Here is a 25,676-nt window from a genome sequence, read left to right as displayed (position 1 = left end):
TTTGTTTGACCTATATATGTGATGTTGCAGTTTTGTTCTTGACATATGCGTTAATAAATTCCTAATTTAGAGAATAGGTTGGGTTTTTTTTTTTTTTTTTTTTTTTTTTTTTTTAGGTTGTATTTGCTGATGTGTCTTTGCAGTGTGTTGTTCATTCTAAAGGCTACTTTTAGACCGTGGTTTTTGAAAATATTAGCTACTTGTATGTGTTCTTGTTAACGTGGATGAGGCCATTGTTCTTATCATGTATGGTTTTCTTGGTGAGTTTTTATTTTTCATTCAATAATCGATCCACTGTGTCTGGAGAATGGTGGGTTTTCTTTTACAGTTTGTTTTATTGTTTGTGTTTTGTTATTGAAATGTGTTTTGCTCATTGGTATGGAAATTGCTCTATGTATCATTGTATTCAGTTCTGCTAATTTGTTTGTGTCCAGATGATTGGATTTGTCGTCTATTGAATGTGATGTTTTTTGAGTGGGTTTGTGAAAATGTATTCCCACAATAGTACTTTATCATATATGGAAATGTATTTATTTCCAGAGTGGAGTATATTGTGCTTAAAATGATATCCAAAAGTTTTATTCATTTCCAAAATGATGCAACTCCTCATTATTTTTATTTCCAAATGTTGCAACTCCACATGACCAATAGCTCGGCGTGCACATATCACGTTACCGCTTACTGGTTGTGGCACACACTACCGCACACAACAATTCACCACTTTATAGATTGTGTAATAGTTTCAATAAAGCTGTCCTGAAGGAGCTAACACTAGACCTAACTTTGCCTATCAAGCAGTTCTTAAATATTTTCACCCTACTCACCCCACTGACAAGACTAACTTGATTGACAAAAGGCATTTGTTATGACTGTGTGTTAGTTTAAATTAACATGATGCTAAAAGTAATTAGTGTAGGTTTACCACAGTTGGTGTGATTTTATGCTGTTGTAAACCAGAGAAAATAAATAAAATCCTTTTTTTCTTTCTTTAAAAAAAAATAAAACTCTAAACACTCCCTTGATCAGACAGTACCGAGCAAGTGGCCGTGTGGTATGGGCCACGTAGCTGTTAGCTTGCATTCGGAGGGTGATAGCAAGTTTGAATCCCACTGTCGGCAGTCCAGAATACAGCTTTCTGTGGTTTCCCATTTTCACATCATCAAATGCTGGGGCTGTACCTAATTGAGGCCACAGCCGCTTCTTTTCCATTCCTAGCCCTTTCCTATCCTATCGTAGTCATAAGATCTTAAGTATGTTGGTGTGACTTAAAGCAAATTCTGTTAAAAAAAAATTTTAAATGTCTAAAATGTTTTTATATTAGTGTTGATCAGGTTGACAGATAACATCGGTGATTTTTGAGTGTGATAATTATTAGATAAAAGTCGATACAGACCAAAGTAAACCATAATGGTTAAAATATTACTTTTAGTATCCTTCTTTCTCATTATGTTATTCTGATCACATTCAGAATCTCAAATGGCTTTACCCAAACAACGTTATTGAACGCCCTTTCTAGATCTACAAATGCCATCTATGTGGGCATGTCCTTCTTAAATCAATCCTCTAAGATTAGATATAAAGTCAGGATTGGTTCATGTGTTCCTACATTTCTTCTGAATCCAAACTGTTCTTTTCCCAGATCAGCTTTAATTTGTCTTTCCATTCTTCTGTAAATAATATTTGTTAAAATTTTACGAATTCAGGTCAACCCTACTTTCGGCAGCCCTGAAGGTGGTTTTTCCGTGGTTTCCCATTTTCACACCAGACAGATGATGGGCCTGTACCTTAATCAAGGCCACGGTCGTTTTGTTTCCTTCCCACTCCTAGCCCTTTCCTGTCACATAGTCACTGTAAGACCTATCTGTGTCGTTGCAACATTAAGCAAATTGGTAAAAACAAAAGAAAATTACAAGGATGAGATACTAAACTAATGGTGTTGTAGTTATCACACCTGCTGTATTGGGAATAGGTATAATAACATTGTCTAAAAACGTATGGCTCGTCACTTGTATCATACATCTTACACGCTATATGAAATAACCTCATCTCTCCTAAGGCTATTAGTAATTATGAGGGTATATCATCAATTCCGGGTGCCCTATTTAGGTTTCTCAGAGTTCATCGATTTCTGACCTCATTTCATCAGTATCAACAGCCCCTTTGTGTTCCAGAACCTTATCATCGACTCCTTTTCCCTAATGCAGTTGTTGTATATGTTCCTGCCAACTTTCTGCCATTTCTTCTTTCCCTAGAAGTGGTTTCCTATCCGAGCTCTTAATATGTGTACACCTAATTTTCCTGATTTTTGTATTTGTAGCACCCATTTTCCCTACAACGATACAACATTCAACATACTTGCACTTCTCTTTTAGCTATTCTTCCTTAGCTGTCCGGCACTTTCTGTCTGCTTAATTCTTTAATCACCTGTATTCTTTTCTACCCTCCTCATTTTCTGTATTCTTGTACTTTTGCCATTCATCAGTCAGGCCTAGTGTTTCCTGAGTTATCCACTGATTCTTACATTTTTGCCTCGCTGGGTGACTCAGACGGTTGAGGCGCTGGCCTTCTGATCCCAACTTGGCAGGTTCGCTCCTGGCTCAGTCCGGTAGTATTTGAAGGTGCTCATATACATCAGCCTCGTGTCATTAGATTTACTGGCACATAAAAGAACTCCTGCGAGACAAAATTCTGGCACCCTGACTTCTGTGAAAACAGTCAAAAGTAGTTAGTGCGACATAAAAACATTAACATTATGACTCTTACTTGATCTTATCTTTTTTCCTAATGTTTCTTTAACATCCCTTCTAATCTTATTCTTCGTAACTGTCTGCTTTTCATTTATTGTTTTTCTTTCGGCCTCTTCACTTAGTCTTTGTGCAAAATATTTTTTGAAACAGTCCCTCACTCTATTTTCCTTGAACTTGTGTATATCCCATCTTGCATTCGTTCCTTTCTTCAATTTCTTCAAATTCAGATGGTATTTCATGACGTCCAAATAGTTGAAAGATAATTTCATTGTGATCCGTATTGAACTGAGATCACAATTAAAATTAATAAAATTATGTAATGGTTCCATCTCTTCATTACATGTAAACTTAGTAATGTAAGGTTACATCACTTGTTGATCATAAACGGTACCGGTTTCGACCCCAAACACTTAAAAACAAAAAAACAATGCACAGGTAAATAACCAGTAATGTAGAAGATATAGTTTTTTCACCAGACATAAGTTCGTGTGGAGCAGTTAACACATGACTGTAGCACTTTGTTTTAAAAGATTTTATAATCTTGAAGAGAAGAACAAATGACTCGAGGAAACAATCTCGTAATCATTACCAGACGTAAGTTCGTGTGGAGCAGTATAACACATGTGAATGTACCACTATTTTTTTTATTAAAGTTTTTAAATATTGGAAAAGAAGAATAAATAGCTCAAGGATCAATCTTGTAATCGTTGCCAGGCGTAAGTTCATGTGGAGCAGTATAACACATGTGACTGTAGCACTATACTTAAAAGTTTTTAAAATCTTGAAGAGAAGGAGAAAAATAAATATCTCGACAATCAGTATTGTAATCGGATGCTTGATGTATGAAGATCCAGATGATTAGTTTTGAAATGCAGAACAGTTGGCATTAAGAAACAAATGTGAAGAGAAATAAGTAAAAAATGAAGTATTAGAAAAACTGAGAATCACAATCGACAAACTAAGGTTTCTTGAAGATGAGTGCTCAGGCAGTTCTTGAGGGGGCAAAGAGAATAAATTAGGTCATATTGATCTGAACCAAAAATGAAATTTTAATTCCCAATTCAGTGTGGAAAAAGAAAGAAATTAAGAGGTGAATAGAAGCCAAAATATGTGGGGATAGACTTTAAATGGCAATGAAGAAAGCGGGTAAAAAATATAGTATATAATACGTATTGTATAGCATTATATATAGTAAGGGTTTGAATTTGGAAATGAATAATAGAGCAGAAAGTGTAATGGAGAGTGAAAGGAGGGAAGAGGGAAATAAGGGAGGAGTAGTAGATTTAAGGTGGAACAGGTGAGTGAGGTATTGGTGGTAAAAGACGTGGGTAGGAACAACGCACGGCGTGAAATATCTAGTTCAAGTTTAAAGAACATTTTTAAAAATTAGGATAGGCTCCAGAAGGTTCTGAAAGCTACCCATATAAATCAAGTAGGGACACTGGAGAAACCAGATGGGTCATTTACTCAGGCAGGGAGGAACACGCTGGAGATACTAATGGCGTGTCACTTTCCTGAGGCTGAGGAGATGACAGAAGAAGAAACGGTTGGAACAGAGACCAGAGCTTAAAGAGCACACTGGAACTCTGCCAACAGAATAATAAAACATAACCATTTGCAATTGACACATTTCATCATATAAAGGCTCCGGGTCCAGATGAGATACTTCCAATACTCCTAAAGGAAGGACAGGAGATACTCGTCAGTGCCCTTACAGATCTTTTCAGAGCTAGTCTAGCTTTAAGATGTGTGTCAAAATCATGGTCTGAAACTAAAGAGGTATTCATACCTAAGCCTGGAAGGGCAAATTATGTCCAAGCCAAAGCATACAGACCATTATGTTTAACCTCCTTCATGCTGAAAGCAATGGAGAAAATTCTAGATAAATACATCAGAAGAACGGTGTAACTGAACACAACGTTACATGAAAATCAGTTTGCAAATAGACCTGGCAGATCTGCTGAAGTAGCACTCCACCAGTTGGTTTGTAAACTAGAGGGAAGCCTAGAATATAAAGAAATTGCACTGGCAGCATTTCTAGATATAGAAGGAGCCTTCAGCAATACAACCTATGACTCTATGATCAAAGCATTGGAAAAGAGCAAGGTGAGTAAAACCATCGTCAAATGGATTAAATCCATGTTAGACAGAAGGAAGATAAAAGCAACCCTGTTTGAAAAAACTCTGACGGTTAGGGCCACCCGAGGCTGTGCTCAGGGAGGAGTTCTTTTGCCTCTGCTATGGAACCTCATGTTGAACAAAATCATAGCTATGCTCAACGAACAGGGTTTTTATACACAAGGATACGCATATGATCTAGTTATTGTGGTACGAGGTATGGTGATGAGTGTTATCCAGGACCTCATGCGAAGATCACTTAACCTTGTGGAGAACTGGTGTCGGGAAGAACAACTATCAGTCAACCCGAACAAGATAACTCTGGTCCCTTTTACAAGAAGGAGAAAATTAGAGGGAAAGAGATCACTGAAGTTATTTGGACAAGATATATATATATATATATGGAAGAAAAGGCACTGCACCTAAGTGTAGTGTTAGATAAAAATCTAACCTGGAATCCACATATAGAAAGGAACATAACCCGGGCCAAGAACTTGCTGTATGCATGTAAAAGAGCCGTCGGGAAGAGATGGGGCCCAAGACCCTCATTGGTAATGTGGATATACACAATGATCATTAGACCGTTGATGGCCTATGCTGCAATCATCTGGTGGCAGAAAGTAAGTCGAGGAAAAGTCAGCAGTAGAATGGATAGCCTACGGAGAATGACATGCATAGCCATAACTGGGGCCATGAGAACTACGCCAACATAAGCCTTGAATACTTTACTAGACCTCCCATCACTATGCAATTTCATAAAAGGGCAGGCTAGAATGAGTTCATATAGATTGGCACAATCAGAGTGCTGGAATACACAAAGACCCAACCTAGGACACTGTAAAATTAACGGAGTAATAATAGAGGAAGTTCTACACATGCCTACCGATCATATAATACCTAAGTACAACTTTGAAAAATCGTTTGATACCCAGATAATAAAAAAAGAAGAAGACTGGGATATCAACAAGTGGAATACTGAAAAAGAAGACGTAGTGTGGTGGACTGATGGCTCAAAGACTGGGGATGGCACAGGATGAGGGATCAACAGGGGAAGACCTGAGAGATCAATCCAGATGAGCCTGGGCAAACACACTACAGTCTTTCAAGCTGAAGTGATAGCTATCACAACATGTCTTGAAGAAAATCTGTAAAGGAACTAGAGGAATAAGAACATTTTCATTTTTATGGATAGCCAAGCGGCCATTAAGGCACTAGAAGCAGTCCGGATAGTATCCAGAATTGTCTGGTATTGCCATTCACTTCTCCTGAAGCTCTCAAAGTACAACATTGTCAAAATAATATGGGTACCAGCCATGAAGGTATAGAAGGAAATGAAAAGGCAGATAAACTGGTCAGGAAATGGGCAGAAACATATTTTGTAGGCCCAGAACCTGTATGCGGGATTTTCTATGGACAGGCCCGACACTACATAGGAAAATGGGTACAGAAGAAATAAATGGAGAACTGGAAAAATACTCCAGGATGCAGGCTTGCAAAGGATCTGTTGAAACTCAGCAGAAAAAATATAAGATGGGTAGTAGGACTGTTGACAGGACACTGCCATCTGAAAAAACGCCTACATAGAATTGGAGTAATAAGAGACAATATATGTAGGAAATGCAATGAAGCAGAGGAATCAGCTGAACACATACTTTTCGAATGTGAGACACTGGGTAGAATCAGACTCTCCACTCTAGGACTACCAGGCGAAGAGGGAGAAAAAATCCAAGAAGACCCAATTAGAACAATCTGCAGCTTTGTGAAGAGAGCAGGTATATCTAGGTGGGAATGAAGGAAAAACATGGTAACAAAATATCTGAGAGGTCGACGCTAATTAGGAACTAATATTTAGAGGCCCCATGAAGAAAAATTAGAATGAGAAAATAAAAAAGAATTTATTGTTTTCAGTCCAAATGTTCAGTTTGTTTAAGGCTTCTTGAAGGTCAGCTTCGGTCTAGGACCATGTGATCAGCGTACATATAGAGTGATACCGATTTCAGATTTTCAGTGGATTTTACTGTGTGAGATGTGGCAGTGTTAAACAGGAGAGGACTAATTGGGTCACCTTGCAGTACTCCATTTGTTTGAAGGATTTCTTTTGATGTACTTATCCCATCGTTTATGTCTACTTTGTTTCGAGATAGCGGGTTTCCTATGAGGTTTACATTTGCCTTGTCTTCTGTCATGGAGTCAATTTTTTTCATCATTATGTTCCTATCCAACATGTTAAAAATCACTAGTGAGCTGAGACAGGGAAGTGTTCTATCGCCAATCCTGTTTACAATAGTAATAGATGACATCATGAGAACAGCAAAAGCAGCATATTATTATTATTATTATTATTATTATTATTATTATTATTATTATTATTATTATTATTATTATTATTATTATTCGTTTTGCCTCATGACTGAGGCATCTTGACTATCATAATATTCAGCCATCTAGCCAATGAACCATACTCCGCCATTCTTCCCTATCTAAAGCTTTCAATGTAGTTACTCTGAGAACTCGGTAGGGGGCCGTTCACCATGTCAATCCATCGTGTTGGTACTCGTCCTCATTGTCTGGTTCCCTGGACTTTGCCCTCAACAATCAACTTTTGAAGACTACCATCTTTTCAACAACAATAAAGGTGTTTTAATTTAATCCACCTATTCAGTACTTTTATTTTCACTTATAGTGGTTACATAAATAGACTCACAGTTAAATGGGACATGTTTCGCCCTGGGCATCTTCAGCCTAAAAACTATCATCAAGAGTACAACTAATATTAAAAGTGGAAGCTAAGAGTTTAGCCAGTTATTAAAATTCGGGACATAAAAATGTAAAAAAATTATACAATATATAAAGATGCTAATGGAAACACTGTCAATGATTAAACTATAATCTTGTCGGAGACTAAAACTTCTTCCATTAAAATTAAAATTCAAATAGTTCATTTAAAATGTTAGTGGAAAACCAAAGTGGTAATAATATAAAGCAAACGACATGAGGGTGTGAACACAAGCATTAACATGATTGTCATAAATACAATATATCCAAGGCCGCTGATGAAATTGAAGGCCGAAACATGTCCCATTTAACTGTGAGTCTATTTATGTTACCACTATAAGTGAAAATAAAAGTATTGAATAGGTGTATTAAATTAAAACACCTTTATTGTTGTTGAACTGTAAATTTTCAATACGGACCAAAAATGAGATTTATAACATGTAATATGACTACCATCTTGGCGCATTATATGTCCTAAGTAGCGTACGATCCGTTGGGAGACCTTACACGATAGACACACTTTTATCTGAAGTTGGTTCTGGATTGATGTGTTCGTGCGATGAGCTGTCCAAGGAATCTTCAACATTTTCATCCAGCACCACATTTCAAAGCTTTCTATCCGTTCACGATCATCACGTTTGAGGATGGTCCATGTCTCTGCGCCATACAAGAAGGCTGAGAAGACTAGAGATTCAACTAGCTTCTTTTTTGTATTGATGGCGATGTTGTTATCCTTCCAGATCTTCTGCAGATAGATCATTGCTACCTTTGCTATTTCAATTCTTCACTTTATTTCATCTTTGGAACCACCAGAATTGGATATTACGGAGGCTAGATATACATACTGATGTATAACTTCACAACCTCTAATCTGTTGGATATGTGGACTGTTGTTGTTCTTACGATCAACGATCATGACATTGGTTTTCTGTCGATTTAGGCGTAATACAATGTCTAGGCTTGCTTCCCCACTCTCTTGATCAGCTCTGTCAACTCCTCTTCAGATGATGCTATCAAGATGGTGTCATCAGCAAATCTCAAGTTGTTGATCTTGCATCCCCCAATGGAAAATCCTTTTTCCCAGTCATCTAATGCAGTTCTCATTGCATATTCACCATAGAGATTGAAAAGTAACGGTGACAGGATACACCCCTGACGGACTCCAGCCCCCATATAAAACTGCTGTGACTGTTTGTTTTGAATCTTCACAGTGGCTGTATTTTCCTTATACAAGGACTTGAGGAGATCAATCAAATGGAGTGGCAAACCCATGTCATCCAAAATTTTGGTAGTCAATAAAGTACTGATATAACGGAACATTGAATTCTCTAGCCTTTTCTATGATTTGTCTTAGGCTTAAGATCTGTTCTCGAGTGCCTTTTCCTTTCATGAATCCAGTCTGGACTTCAGGAATTTGATACTCTGGGAATGCCCTGAGTCTCTTATACAGGATATGAAGCAGAACTTTACTGGCATGTGAAATCAAAGCAATTAAGTGATAATTTCCGCATTTTCTCCTTGATCCTTTCTTGTGGATTGACTGTACCCATTCCTCGGGCCAGCTTCTAGAATTCCATATTGCTTGGCAGATTTTCAACAGCATTTCAATTCCAGCATCACCTGTAGCTTTCAAGATTTCTGCACTTATTCCATCAGGTCCACACGCTTTTCCAGTTTTCAGCATTTTCAAAGCCATTTCTACTTCATCTTGGAGGATGTTAGGAAGAGAAATGAACGTCATGTTATTTGCAGATGATACTGTGATTTGGGGAGAAGAGGTTCAAGGTTCAAGAATAGTTGGATGTGGTGAATGGGAAAATCAAAGAATGTGGATTGAAAAAAATAAGTATAGAAAAGAGTAAAACGCTTGTTATGACTAGAGGAGAGAAAGAAGGGAAAGGTCAGATTAGACTTGCAGACAAGCCCCTGGAAGTAGTGGAGACATTCAAATACCTGGGGAGTGAATTAATGGAGAATGCTTGACTGGATGCTGAGATAAGTAAGAGGATTCAAGTTGGAAGCTGTTTCTATCATAATGTAAGAAAGATGTTATGGGACAAAGATGTGCCAGTGGAAGCAAAGGAAACTATGGGCAAGATGTATTACGTACCCATAACAACTTACGGAGCAGAAACTTTGACAGTGACAAAGAAGGATGAGAGTTGAATACAGGCAGCCAAAATGACGTTCTTGAGGAGTATGGTACAGAAGAGTAGAAGAGACAAAATAAGGAATGAGAAAATCCGGGAAGAAATTGGAGTGGAAAAAATGAACAATAGAACAGAGAAGAGCCAACTAAGATGGTTTGGGCACATAAAGTGAATGAGTGATGAAAGAATGCCAGAAAAGGTGATGGAAATGCAAATGCAAGGAAGAAGAGGCCGTGGACGACTACGATTGAGATGGAAGGACACAAGACAAAACGGTATTATAGAAAGAAACCTGGACTGAGACACAGTGTTGGAGGAGGAGTGGTGGAAAGACCGAAGAAAGTGGAGAGGAACCATATTTGCCCCTGCCCGGCTACAGCTGGGTAGAGGGAAGTGGTGGTGGTGGTGGTGGTGGTGGTGGTGGTGGTGAGCGACTGCTACTCAGCCTGAAGGCAACACGATGAACCCTGTTGGTCATTATACTTGGCTTTCTAGACCAGGGCCACCATCTCACCGTCAGATAGCTCCTCAGTTGTAATCATATAGGCTGAGTGACCTCGAATCAGCCCTCAGATCCAGGCAAAACTCTCTGACCTGGCTGGGAATCAAACTCAGGGCCTCCGGGTAAGAGGCAGGCGCGCTACCAAGTGTTCAGAGGTACCTATAAAATTGAATTTCCATTCATTTTACAGTCTAATATTGGAAACCATTATGCATTTGTGTTGGTGTGATGTATGTAACTGGCATGGAGGGAAGACTGATATTGCAGCTCACAGTATCACACAAAAACACAGATAGTGCTAGCTGTCTCAAGAGGAACAAAAAATTAAGTAATTCTTTTGTAGGCAGGATGGAAGATGATGAAATCACTCAAGCTGAATGTTTAATCACGGTGTTCATTGTCGAACTTAACCTTGCATTGTCTTTTTCTGATCACGTAGGACCATTGTTCAGAAAGCTGTTCCCAGATTCAGACATTGCGAAGAAGTAGGCCCTACACGTGTGCTACCATGATGCAGATAGTAAGGTGATTCAAACCTCATAGACTGAGCCTTTTCCGATCTCAGCTGATGGTAGTAGCAATGATAAAGATAGTAAGCTCTATCCTGCCGTCGAGTCGTTTTTCAACAAAGAATTGAGTAAGATTGAAAATCATTTGCTATCCATGGAAAATTTAGAAAGAAACTCTACTGGTGTTAACATTGCTAATTCGCTCCTGAATGTTCTGAAAAGATATGACATTGCAAACTATATAGCTTTCAGCACAGATAATGCTCCTGTTATGATGGGAGGAAAATGGCATTACTGCTAAACTAAGAGAGCAGTGTGAAAATATTATTATTATTTTAGTAGTAGTAGTACATTTGATTCATTTGGCTGTCATGGAGGGTGCAGACTCCCTTTCTGTCAAAATTGATGAGTTGCTGATTGATATTTGTTATTATTAGACAAAAGTTCAAAGAGAAAAGGTCATCTGAATCTATCAAGCTTTTTCACCAAACTGATGTTAGAAAAATATTAAAGCTGTGTGTACATGCTGGTTATCATCGGGGAAATGTTTGGAAACATAGATTTCACAGTGGGAGCCACTGCAGAGTTTTTCTAAGGATGAGGTAAAACGGTCCAATGGCAGAGACACATTCCCTAGCTGAGGGCGTATGAAGATACAGAAATGGAACACTGGGCGAGTTGGCCATGCGGTTAGGGGCGCGCAGCTGTGAGCTTGAATCCATGAGATAGTGGGTTTGAATCCCACTGTCGGTAGCCCTGAAGATGGTTTTCCGTGGTTTCCCATTTTCATACCGGCAAATGTTTGGTACTGTACCTTAATTAAGGCCATGGCTACTTTCTTCCAACTCCTAGGCCTTTCCTATCCCATGTCACCATAAGACCTACCTGTGTCAGTGCGACGTAAAGCCACTAGCAAAAAAACAAAACAGAAATGGAACTTGGTCCTTGTATCAGTAGAGTACAAGACCAAACTTCTGTTATTTCTAGAAAAAGGAAGACAGAGAGTAGTTAATCTCCATCTGTGAAGAAAATAATGGAGCCTATTCGCAGTCTAACATTTCCCAAAAGGAGAGACTCTTTCTTTTTCTGTCTTGAGACTTAAATAAAGCATTTTGCTCATTTCTGACGTTGATCATCCCGACATTTGAGAAAACTAATAAAGTTCTTCAGTCACAACCACCTCACATCCATGTCCTGAAAGTTCTGTGCTGAGTGATATGTTGAAGGATGTTCTTTGTAAGCCAGTGGTCATAAAAAAGTATCCTACAGATTTACTGTAGAAGTGGTCTATCACATGAGAGAGAATCAGCAAGCTTCTAATGCTTTAGTAATTGGCTACTCAACATCACGTCTTGTAGAAAATCTGGAACCTGAGGAGAAGAACTTTTATTTGCACATTGGGAACTATTTTATCACAGTCTGTGATTATACGAGTTATTCATAAATTTAGTTTAAATAGTGAAGGTTTTGTTAATTCTCAAGTAGCACAGATAAATTCTTTGTCGACTTCTTCCTTCAGTGTCATCAAGTATTTTGTTTCCAAGTTTTCTGTTATATTGCCAGTGAAAGATGGTTACCAAGAAGCTATGGATGCGTTTCTGTGCCAGTTTTGTGCTCTCAAAGTGGCGGATTTACCATCGTCTGTTGTGCAAGAAGAAAGAGTAGATTTTTCTTGGTCTGCTACAGGCGATATACAAGGTGCCAATGGGTGTTTCAAATTTGATAGAATAGCAAAAGTAATACTGCCAATATTGACAATCCCATACAGCAGTGCCGAATGTGAAAGATTGTTCGTCCAGGTGAAGAAGACAAGGATGCACATCCGATCATCTCTGAATGACGAAAATCTCAGTAAACTATTGGTGGTCATATCAAGTCTGAGTGGAAAATGTTATGAGCAGCAGTATGGCAGTGCATTTTTGAAGAGGGCAAAGTTAGCCACTTGTTCAGTACTAAACTAGTAAACACAGCAATCTCTGATTTTCACCCACGTGTATTTTTTTCACGATGTGGTAAGTTTTAGACAGTTCTTGACTTATCTGTCTAAATGTTGTTATTCATATGTTTGTGTCATAAATGAGAATGATTAGGTACATTTCTTGTAAACATTTTTATGTTTTCTTAGTTCAGGATTTCAAGTTCAATGGTCAATTCTCATTGTAACTGTAGATATGTACGCCTTTTATCCTGTCCCATTTTTCACCGAGACCATGGTGCAATATACGTGATGAAATCCAAGAATTTAAAAAAAGTCTTTCCTATTTTTGATTTCTAAAAGTTGGCAGGAATGAACAACCTGTTTATAAGAACTTTAGTATCTGAATAAGGATAGATCATTTTATTTGTAAGTTCACATTAGTAGCTGTCTTACTTTATAAAACTGTTTATTTTTATTAGAAAGGAAATGGATCAAATAATTACTCGTAGATAAAGAGACCTCTTTGTGGTTAGGACAGGCTCACTCTGGCTGGTAAATGTTTACAAGCATTTGGTAGAGATAACATTCTGATGATGCTGTTTTGCATTCCTGCTGTAGTAATTATACAACTGTTTAATTACAGTCCATTTTTATTTATTTCTATCAAATATCTCAGTCTGCTGATTCCTTGTAAGTGTTAAGTATTGGTACTGCTGTGATGAGCATCTTGCTACCATTTCATTGTTACTTCATTAAAAACAATGCTCATACAATCCCACATTAAACTTAATAAAAGTGGATTGTAATTAAACAGTTGTATAATTACTGTAGCAGGAATGCAAAACAGCATAATCAGAATGTTGTCCTACCAACTGCTTGTAAAAATTTACCATCCAGAGTGAGCTGCCCTAACCACAAAGAGGTCTCCTAATCTACGAGAAATGTTAGGCACATGAGTATAGTACTTGCTGGAAACATGCTGCCATTTGAAAATTTCAACCTTATGGGAACGTTCCTCCTCTGCGAACCATGTGACCTTGCCGCGGTGGGGAGGCTTGCGTGTCCCAATGATGCAGATAGCCGAGCCGCAGGTGCAACCATATCAGATGGGTATCTGTTGAGAGACCAGACTAACGAATGGTTCATCGAAAGGGGGGTAGCAGCCTTTCGGTAGTTGCAAGGGCGGCAGTCTAGATGATTGACTGACACGGCCTTGTAATAATACTCAACATGGCTTAGCTGTGTTGATACTGCTACACGGCTGAAAGCAACGGGGAAAATACAGCCGTAACTAACTTCCGAGGACATGCAGCTCTCTCTGTATGAATGATGTACTGATGATGGCTTCCTCCCGGCTAAAATATTCTGGAGGTAAACTAGTCCCCCATTCGGATCTCCGGGTGGGGACTACACGAGAGAGGGCGATCATCAGGAAGATGGATACTGACATTCTGCGAGTCGGAGCGTGGAATGTTAGAAGTTTGAATCGTTGTGGTAGGTTAGAGAATCTGAAAAGGGAGATGGATAGGCTAAAGTTAGATGTAGTTGGTATAAGTGAAGTACGTTGGCAGGAAGAACAAGATTTTTGGTCAGGTGACTACCGAATTATCAACACAAAATCAAACAGGGGAAATGCAGGAGTTGGTTTAATAATGAATAAGAAAATAGGGCAGCGAGTAAGCTACTACGACCAGCATAGTGAAAGAATTATTGTCGTCAAGATAGACACCAAACCAATGCCCACCACAATAGTGCAGGTCTATATGCCTACTAGTTCAGCGGATGATGAAGAAATCGAAAGAATATATGAGGAGATAGAAGATTTAATACAATATGTAAAACGTGACGAGACTCTAATTGTGATGGGAGACTGGAATGCAGTGGTAGGCCAAGGAAGAGAAGGTAGTACAGTAGGAGAATTTGGATTGGGACAAAGGAACGAAAGAGGAAGTCGGCTGGTTGAATTCTGCACTGATCATAATTTAATCCTTGCCAATACTTGGTTCAAACACCACAAACGAAGGCTGTATACGTGGACGAGACCTGGAGACACTGGAAGGTATCAAATAGACAGAGATTCAGAAACCAGGTGTTGGATTGCAAAACTTTCCCAGGAGCAGACGTGGACTTTGACCACAACTTGTTGGTCATGAAATGCCATCTGAAGTTGAAGAAATTGAAGAAAGGAAAGAATGCAAAAAGATGGGATCTAGACAAGTTGAAAGAAAAGAGTGTGAGGGATTGTTTCAAGGAACATGTTGCACAAGGACTAAATGAAAAGGCTGAAGGAAACGCTATAGAGGAAGAGTGGAGAGTCATGAAAAATGAAGTCAGTAGGGCTGCTGAAGAAATGTTAGGAAGGAAGAAAAGATCAACTAAGGATCAGTGGATAACTCAGGAGATACTAGACCTGATTGATGAACGATGAAAATACAATAATGCTAGAAATGAAGAGGGCAGAAAAGAATACAGGCGATTAAAGAATGAAGTGTATAGAAAGTGCAAGGTAGCTAAGGAAGAATGGCTGAAGGAGAAGTGCAAAGTTGTCGAAGGCTATATGGTCCTGGGAAAGGTAGATGCTGCATACAGGAAAATCAAGGAAACCTTTGGAGAAAGGAAATCTAGGTGTATGAATATCAAGAGCTCAGATGGAAAGCCACTTCTAGGGAAAGAAGATAAAGCAGAAAGATGGCAGGAGCATATCCAACAGTTGTATGAAGGTAAAAATGTAGATAATTTGGTTCTGGAACATGAAGAGGCTGTTGATGCTGATGAAATGGGAGACCCAATTTTGAGGTCAGAGTTTGACAGAGCTGTGAGTGACCTCACTAGGAACAAGGCACCTGGAATTGATGACATTCCCTCTGAATTACTGACTGCCTTAGGAGAAACCAGCAAGGCAAGGTTATTTCATTTAGTGTGCAAGATGTATGAGACAGAAGAAGTCCCATCCGATTTTCGGAAGAATGTTGTTATACCTATTCCCAAGAAAGCCGGTGCTGACAGGTGTGAAAACTACCGCACCATTAGTTTAGTATCTCATGCCTGCAAAATTTTAACACGCGTTATTTTCAGAAGAATGGAAAAACAAGTTGAAGCTGAGTTGGGAGAAGATCAATTTGGCTTCAGAAGAAATGTAGGAACACGTGAAGCAATCCTGACTTTACGTCTGATCTTAGAGGATCGAATCAAGAAGGACAAGCCCATGTACATGGCTTTCGTAGATCTAGAAAAGGCATTCGATAATGTTGATTGGACCAAGCTATTTATGATTCTGAGGATGATAGGGATCAGATACCGAGAACGAAGAATTATCTACAATCTGTATAAAAATCAGTCTGCAGTAATAAGAATCGAGGGCTTTGAAAAAGAAGTAGCAATCCAGAAAGGAGTGAGGCAAGGTTGCAGTTTGTCCCCTCTCCTTTTCAATGTTTACATAGAACAGGCAGTAAAGGAAATCAAAGATAAATTTGGAAAGGGAATCACAGTCCAAGGAGAGGAAATCAAAACCTTGAGATTTGCCGATGATATTGTTATTTTATCTGAGACTGCAGAAGATCTCGAAGTTGCTGAATGGTATGGATAAAGTCTTGGGTAAGGAGTACAAGATGAAAATAAATAAGTCCAAAACAAAAGTAATGGAGTGCAGTCGAACGAAGGCAGGTGATGCAGGAAATATTAGATTAGGAAATGAAGTCTTAAAGGAAGTAGATGAATATTGTTACTTGGGTAGTAAAATAACTAACGATGGCAGAAGTAAGGAGGACACAAAATACAGACTAGCACAAGCAAGGAAGAGCTAAGAAAAGAAATTTGCTCACTTCAAACATTGATATCGGAATTAGAAAGATGTTTTTGAAGACTTTCGTGTGGAGCGTGGCATTGTATGGAAGTGAAACATGGACAATAACTAGCTCAGAAAGAAAGAGAATAGAAGCTTGTGAAATGTGGTGTTACAGAAGAATGCTGAGGGTGAAATGGATAGATCGAATCACGAATGAAGAGATACTGAATCGAATTGGTGAGAGGAGATCGATTTGGCTAAATTTGACGAGAAGAAGAGATAGAATGATAGGACACATCTTAAGACACCCAGGACTTGTTCAGTTGGTTTTTGAAGGAAGTGTAGGTGGTAAGAACGGTAGGGGTAGACCAAGGTATGAATATGACAAGCAGATTAGAGCAGATGTAGGATGCAATAGTTACGTAGAAATGAAAAGGTTAGCACAGGATAGGGTGTCATGGAGAGCTGCATCAAACCAGTCTATGGACTGATGACTCAAACAACAACATGGGAATGTTAGGTGTCCTCTAATGCCCTGTTTGCTTTAGGTAACCTTCAAGGGAGTGTTAAGGGTGTGCTTGATATTAGGACATGACTGGAAAGCCTAATACATAACAATCCCCTGAACCTTCCTTTACTAAAGGGAGCTTAGGGGATGACTATGAATTCAACCCAGAGTTTGTCCTCGCCCTTGCTTATCTTATTTTTCTCTACTTCCTTCTGCCTTCATCAACTAGTCATTGTATTTATGCTTTGAGCATGTTCCTATCTTCCTCTAATGTTTTACCTCATTATCTTTTTAACAAATGTTAAAAACATATATTCCAATGTGTAAAAGAAAAACCTGCTCCCTTTTTATCAGAGTGGAAAGAAAATGTTGAGATAAGTTTGACACGTGTCTGGTATGTAACTATTTGGCAATTTCAAAAGACGTACAGTCCCACACAGCAGTGCTGAATTTGAAAGATTGTTCAGCCAGGTGAAGAAGATAAATCTGATCATCTCTGAATGACGAAAATCTCAGTAAACTGTTGGTGGTCATTAAGATTCTCTCATAATCCCATCTCTTCTGTTGTCTTCATTTCCTTAAAACTTATCTGGAAATAATGCTAAATATTGATCTTAATTTGATTTTAAGATTTGAACTGCCTTCCTTATTCTTTAATACTTGCACATAAACACCACTTCAAATGTTATTTTGATTATACCATTCCACTTTCAACTCAAGATTTACCTTATACTGTTACTTGGAAGACATACAATACCCAATGATGTGCAAACATAAAACAAATTACTTTATGTAATTCTGGTGAACATTTCTGTTGCAGGAGGTCTTGAAGTTATCATCTCGTTCCAAAGAAAATCGTGCATTGAATGACCTAGATTCATCCTTGTTTAATGACAGTAGTCAGATATGCAAGGTGGCCACTCCAAGTACACCAGTTCCTCACAACAGTACATTTGGAACACCAACTCAGGCTGATTCACCCAACTTGTATCTAGGCACTCCAGTTCGTATCAGCAGCATACGGCCTTTAAATCAAGCATATCGAACAGCACAAGCACTGAATGAGGTATATTAGATATTTTTCAAATGTCCATTTCATATATCAAGTTTTCAGCATTACCTAGGCAAGTCTAATATTACTTGTTAACTTTCAGGAAATCAGGGATATAATTCAATAAGAAAGCAAACAAATGTGATTGGTTGAAATATGATTCCTATTTTTGTTTATTCCTGTAACCTCCTTGAAGGTCTGTTTTACTCTCCTCTTGTATGTCTAGGAAATCCTTCACACTTGCCTTCCTTCCATTGTTGGTGGTGATTCCAACCTTTCTTGTGTATACTTGGATTCTTCAAGTAGTCGCTGCTTCTTTCATCAACAAATATGGAAATATTGTGTGTTAACTGTAGTTGTAAAGAAAGTGATACTGTTGCTATTACCATCTACTAACCTAACAACTTGTAATGTACAGAAAAAGAGGATCATGACTGAACAAGTTGGCTACACTGTTTGAGTCACTTGCTGTTGGCTGACATTCAGGAGATGAGTGGGTTCAAAGATAATTTTCTGTGGTTTCCCTTTTTCACACCAGGCAAATACTGAGGCCACAGTTGCTTCTTTCCTGGTTTTAGCCTTTTCCATTATCACCATAAAACCTCTCTGTATTGGTGGAATGTAAATTAAATTAGAAAGAAAAAAAAAAGAGAGAGAGGGGAACATGAATAGGAATAATACATAATAAAGCAAGGCGTTGACTGTTCAACGTCGGAAAAAGAAGTTATATAAAAGAAGACAAAAACAAAGATGGAAACATCTTCATGCACTGCTGTCTTCAGATAGAATTGTCATTTGTTTGTTCCTTTCCATTTCTCATAACTTGTGTGTAATATTCCCAAAATTGCAGGTTGTAGATTAAATTTATTGTAAGTAGTGGTTCCTGTTACTGAATACATTGTAGCCTAGACAGACATTGGCTTCACACTGCTACATCCCTACTTAAATATTATTTATTGCAAAATTAAATTTGCATTAGGCATTTCTGGGCTGAGTTATGAATTGAGGACCACCATCATTGTCTGTCTCTCCAGCACTCTTTTCTTGCTTCCAGTATTCTTCTATCTTTTCTTCTCATTTCTCTCTCTCTCTATATATATATTTTTTTTTTTTTTTTAACCAAGATGGCGGTGAATGTTGATGTTGAAAATCTGTGCCTTTCTGCTGAAAGTCATATAAATTTGATTTGTTTGACCTTAAATTTAGACAAAAGCAAAAACAAAAACTGGAGTGACTTACTTTCTTTCATCTGTGTCATTAAGCAAACACTAGACACATTCAAGAAAGAGCTAATGAAATGTAAACAAGACTCGCCGAAGCAGGCCTGTTACTCTGATGCAGTAAGGAAATTTACACAACAGTACAGCAACAACGACTACCCGTAAGTTTAACTAAACATGTTGTCGTAATTTCACCGAAAGACTCGGTTTCAGTGAAGGATTCCGAGCAGACGTTGAAATTGCTGCAACTGGGTGAGTTGGCCGATTGGTTAGGGGCACGAAGCTGTGAGCTTGCATCTGGGTTTTCTGTTGTTTCCCATTTTCACACCAGGCAACCCTAATTAAGGCTACGGCCGCTTCCTAAGCATTTCCTATCGCATCGTCGCCATAAGACCTATCTGTGTCGGTGCGATGTAAAATAAATTGTAAAAAATAATTGCTGCAATCCACTAGTACAAGGACACTACAGGTAGGAATAAATCGGGTTAAGAAAATAAGAAATAAAAGTGTAGTTGTAGAATTGAGGAACGAAAATGAATGTAATATAATGGCAAATGCTATAGAGACTAGTAACTCTCATCTGAAAGCTAGCATTCCATACATACATACATACATACATTATCATTTTAGACTATTATGCCTTTCAGCGTTCAGTCTGCAAGCCTCTGTGAAGTTACTAAACGTCACCACAATCCTCGATTTGCAACTAGTGTCGTGGCCTCATTTAGTTCTATACCTCTTATCTTTAAATCGTTAGAAACCAAGTCTAACCATCGTCGTCTTGGTCTACCTCTACTTCTCTTACCCTCCATAGCAGAGCCCATTATTCTCCTAGGTAACCTATCCTCCTCCATTAGCCTCACATGACCCCACCACCGAAGCCGGTTTATGCGTACAGCTTCATCCATCGAGTTCATTCCTAAATTAGCCTTTATCTCCTCATTCCGAGTACCATCCTGCCATTGTTCCCACCTGTTTGTACCAGCAATCATTCTTGCTACTTTCATGTCTGTTACTTCTAACTTATGAATAAGATATCCTGAGTCCACCCAGCTTTCGCTCCCGTAAAGCAAAGTTGGTCTGAAAACAGACCAATGTAAAGATAGTTTCGTCTGGGAGCTGACTTCCTTCTTACAGAATACTGTTGATCGCAACTGCGAGCTCACTGCATTAGCTTTACGACACCTTGATTCAATCTCACTATATTACCATCCTGGGAGAACACACAACCTAAATACTTGAAATTATCGACCTGTTCTGGCTTTGTATCACCAATCTGACATTCAGTTCTGTTGAATTTCTTACCTACTGACATCAATTTAGTCTTCGAAAGGCTAATTTTCATACCATACTCATAGCACCTATTTTCGAGTTCCAAGATATTACACTGCAGGCTTTCGGCACAATCTGCCATTATTAGACCAAGTCGTCAGCATAGGCCAGACTGCTTACTACATTTCCACCTAACTGAATCCCTCCCTGCCATTTTATACCTTTCAGCATATGATCCATGTAAACTACAAACAGCAAAGATGAAAGATTACAGCCTTGTCTAACACCTGTAAGTACCCTGAACCAAGAACTCATTCTACCATCAATTCTCACTGAAGCCCAATTGTAAACATTTAATTCCATAGTCCCCCAGTATGGCGAACATCTTTTCCCTTGGTACCCTGTCATATGCTTTCTCTAGATCTACGAAACATAAACACAACTGCCTATTCCTCTCGTAACATTTTTCAGTTACCTGGCGCATACTGAAAATCTGATCCTGACAGCCTCTCTGTGGTCTGAAACCACACTGGGTTTCATCCAACTTTCTCTCAACGACTGATCGCACCCTCCCTTCCAAGATGCCAGGGAATACTTTGCCTCATATACTAATCAATGAGATACCTTGATAGTTGTTGCAATCCTTCCTGTTCCCTTGCTTATAGATAGGTGCAATTACTGCTTTTGTCCAATCTGAAGGTACCTTACCAACACTCCATGCTAATTTTACTACTCTATGAAGGCATTTCATCCCTGCCTTCCCACTATACTTCACCATTTCAGGTCTGATTTCATCTATTCCTGCTGCTTTATGACAATGAAGTTTATTTACCATCCTTTCCACTTCCTCAAACATAATTTCACCAACATCATTTTCCTCCTCCCCATGAGCTTGGCTGTTTGCAACACCACCAGGATGATTTCCTTTTACATTGAGAAGATGTTCAAAATATTCCCTCCACCTCTCCAGTGATTCCCTGAGATCTATTATGAGTTCACCTGAATTACTCAAAACACTGTTCATTTCCTTTTTCCTTCCCTTCCTAAGATTGTTTATTACTGTCCAGAAAGGTTTCCCTGCTGCTTGACCTAGCCTTTCCAGGTTGTTACCAAAATCTTCCCATGACTTCTTTTTGCATTCAACAACTATTTGTTTCCCTCTGTTTCTTTCATCTACGTACAAATCCCTGTCTGCCTCGGCCCTTGTGTGGAGCCATTTCTGATAAGCCTTCTTTTTACGTTTACAAGCTGCTCTCACTTCATCATTCCACAAAGATGTTTGCTTTTTTTTTTTTTTTCATCTTTAGACATAGTTGTTCCTAGGCATTTCCTTGCTGTTTCTACTGCCGCATCCCTGTAGGCCACCCATTTTCTTTCTATATCCTGTACCTGCTTACTGTCCACTGTTCAGAACTTCTCAAAAATTATATCCATGTACTTGTGTCTAATTTCCTCGTCCTCGAGATTTTCTACCCTTATTTGTTTGCAGACAGATTTCACTTTATCCTACGCCTAGAGATACTTAGTTTACTACAGAACAGATAGTGTTCTATTTCATCAAAAAATCCCTGAAAAACCCCTACATTCCTATCAGATTTCCTGAATTCGAAGTCGGTTAAGATATAGCCTATTATGGATCTGGTACCCCTACCCTCCCATGTGTAGCGGTGAATAGCCTTATGCTTGAAGAATTAATTTGTAATTGCTAAACCAATACTAGCACAGAAGTCCACCAAGCAATTCCCATTCCTATTAGCTTCCATATCTTCCCCACATGTACCAATCACCCTTTCGTATCCTTCAGTTCTATTTCGAACTCTAGCATTGTAATCACCCATTAGCACTATCCTATCCTTGCTGTTGGCCCTGACTACGATGTCACTCAGTGCTTCATAAAACTTGTCAATTTCATCCTCATCTGCACCTTCACATGGTGAATACACTGAGACAAATTCTCGTCCTAATTTCTCCAACTGCCAAATTTACCCACATCATTCATTCTTTTACGTGACTAACAGAAACTATGTTGCGTGCAATAGTGTTGCTGATGAACAGCCCTACCCAGATTCTTCTCTTCCCTTTTTAACACCCGTCAAGTACACTTTATAATCTCCTATCTCTTCCTCGTTATCTTCCCTTACCCGAATACCACTTACTCCTAGCACATCCAGATGCATCCTCTTTACTGACTCAGCCAGTTCTTTCTTTTCATCCATAAGGCCCATTAACCTATTCACTGCCAAACCCGTATATATACGTTCTGGTGCAGTGTGTACTTCACCGATCTCACAAATGAACGGGATATAGTGTCATGCTTTGAGATTCCATGGAAATGCTCAAAGAAGTTCTGTACGGAAGATATACCACTCCATTTTGCGTGTTTTGAAAGTTATCTGGTGTTATTTCAGCTTTGTTGGAGTGGAACATCTTTCCTGCTAATATGTAGCCATCGTGGCGTCTTGAAGTATAGATTCATCTCTTTTTTATGAAGAAATTTAATGTTTCCTCATAAATAGTGATTCTGGAGGGCTATATTTTGATAATGAAGATGGAGAATATATAGGAGGTTATGTTGAACTACAAGAAAGTGCAAGACAAAGTAGTAATGATGAATCTCATGCGGAATTGTCACCCTTCCTCAGATAAAATCTTTTTTCCACAAATGTTAATGATTTTGAAAATACCAGTTCTTAGATCAACAATTTTTTCAGTATATTATATTTCAGTAGTAGTATCACCAAGCGGAGTAGCCGTGCGTGTTAACATATTACCGCTATGGAGTCAAATTCTGCATTCGGTAGACGAGTGGGTTCGAACCACCACCGTCACCTATCCTGAGAATTTTTTTGTTGTTGTTTCCCTTTTGCACTCCCAAGCGAATGCTGGGACAGTTCATATTCATGAGCCGCAGCAGATTCCTTCCACTTCCTTACCCAGTTTTATTCACTATCATTCATTTCAAATTCATTATATTCTCAACTGAGGTTTGCTTGAGGAAGGGCATCCAGCCATAAAAATATGCTGTAAAATATAATCTCACTTCATCCCCGACCCCATATTGGGCTGCGGGGCTAAGGGGGCGATATGCATTCCGTTAATAGTATCAGTAAAAATTTATGTGTAAAAGAGCTTCTTCCTTTTAAAAAACCTGTCCCAGAGGGTTCGTCTGGTCATCAAAACTCTGCAGTGAAAAGGTTAATATTTATAGCTCCCCATCGAATTCCATTTTGTTCGCCAAGCTGTTTCCAAGGAGTCCCCAAATTTAAAATTTAAATAAACCTCAATGACGAATTGGAACAGACCAGATTGAGGTGGTTTGGACATATCAAAGAAAGGGGAATGAAAGAAGAAAGACTGCCAAGACAAGCACTGGAAAGACAGATAGCAGAGAAGAGAGGATGAGGAGTGCCAAGATTGCAATGGATAGACTCTGTGAAGAACAGCACAGGACAACGAAACCTGGACTGGAACACAGTGTTGGATGAGGAATGGTAGAGAGGCAGGACGAAATGGAGAGGAACCATATTTGCCCCACCGGGTGTCATGGAATAGGCAAAATGGGGGTGGTGGTGGTTATTATTATTATTATTATTATTATTATTATTATTATTATTATTATTATTATTATTATTATTATTACTTCTTTTATTTGGCCCCCTTTGTATTCACGTCTTGATTTTTCTTATCTTACCAATTAACATTTCCTTTCAGTCTGATGCATTTCAATTCACGTGTCTGCTTTCTACTGAATTCTGTCATATTTGTCTTTTTTATTTATTTATTTATTTATTTATTTATTTATTTATTTATTTATTTATTTATTTATTTATTTATTTATTTATTTATTTATTTATTTCATTCATTCATTCACCGGGCGAGTTGGCTGTACGCGTAGAGGCGCGCGGCTGTGGGCTTGCATCCGGGAGATAGTAGGTTCGAATCCCACTATCGGCAGCCCTGAAGATGGTTTTCCGTGGTTTCCCATTTTCACACCAGGCAAATGCTGGGGCTGTACCTTAATTAAGGCCACGGCCGCTTCCTTCCAACTCCTAGGCCATTCCTATCCCATCGTCGCCATAAGACCTATCTGTGTCGGTGCGACGTAAAGCCCCTAGAAAAAAAAACCATTCATTCATTCATTCATTCATTCATTCATTCATTCATTCATTATCACCTTGTACTTCTCAAAAGTGTTCCATCACACAGCAACTTCTTCAGACCCTGTCTACAGTAGATTCAGAGCGATATTTGCTTTATTTGCCTTCAGGTGTCATAGCTGCCAGTGGTTTAAGTAGATTATAAATTGGCCATCAGATTAGCAGTCTTTATTTTTCATTTAGAAAAGTTTCCTGTTTACGTACTGTCCATGCACCATAGATCTGTGTATTGCTGTATTTATTGAATTAAGTATCTTTCTTCCTTATTTCAGGTTCAGGGAGAGACTGGCACACCTCAGAGAAGCAGTAGTATGGTAACGAAAGCCATGGAGTATGTATTTGGATGGTGACATGGAGAAATGAAGTTGCCAACGGAACCTTTCTCCTGTATAGATGTGGTGCTTACCGCAGTGTTCATTTTATGTATGAATTTTGAATTGTTTCGTAGTAAGAGAATATCACGTTAACATGTTAAGAGTCCAGCTGTTTTAAGTGGAGTGAAAGACCCATGTTTGTATGAAAGTTATTTGTTTATAATTCTACTTTGAATTATGGGAACCTTTTTATGTATTATTTATGGAGGAAAACTTTGTATGGATCTTGCTAATAAGTGAAGATGATAATACTTATAGATTAATCATGAAATTACTATTTGCTGCAATATTTGTTTTACAACAGTTGATTAATGTAATATCTTTCTGGTTTTCATATTTTTTAAACCTAATTGTTCATTTAAAATACACAATTTAGAATTCTTGAAAAGTTCACAAACTTTTAGGGTTAATTTATTGGTCTAATTTCTAAGGTTAACATGTGAATTATAATATACCTCTTATAATACTGTTCTGTATAAACTGTATTATTGCCTACCAAGTTTCCTGTATTAGATACTGTTGCTTGTGGTCATGTAGTTATATAAGTAGTCGCTACTGAGATCATTCTATAGTAAAGGCCAGACGTGACCC

General features: G+C 38.5%; 1 protein-coding gene across 3 annotated transcripts in view; it reads left to right on the top strand.

Annotated features, from left to right (window-relative positions):
* Nup35 (Nucleoporin 35kDa) overlaps nucleotides 1-25,449 on the top strand; it is a 125,609-nt gene extending 100,160 nt beyond the window's left edge. For all 3 annotated transcript variants that reach the window (XM_067137461.2, XM_067137462.2, XM_067137460.2), the window contains exons 6-7: nucleotides 17,832-18,077; nucleotides 24,984-25,449. In XM_067137461.2, the coding sequence (XP_066993562.1) occupies nucleotides 17,832-18,077; nucleotides 24,984-25,061 (324 nt within the window). In that variant the 3' untranslated portion in view covers nucleotides 25,062-25,449. The remainder of the gene's footprint in view (nucleotides 1-17,831; nucleotides 18,078-24,983) is intronic.
* The last annotated feature ends 227 nt before the right edge of the window (nucleotides 25,450-25,676 follow it).

The sequence above is a fragment of the Anabrus simplex genome, chromosome 1 (genome assembly GCF_040414725.1).
Source record: "Anabrus simplex isolate iqAnaSimp1 chromosome 1, ASM4041472v1, whole genome shotgun sequence".
NCBI classification, from domain to species: Eukaryota; Metazoa; Arthropoda; class Insecta; order Orthoptera; family Tettigoniidae; genus Anabrus; species Anabrus simplex.
This window is presented reverse-complemented; position numbering and strand designations above follow the sequence as displayed.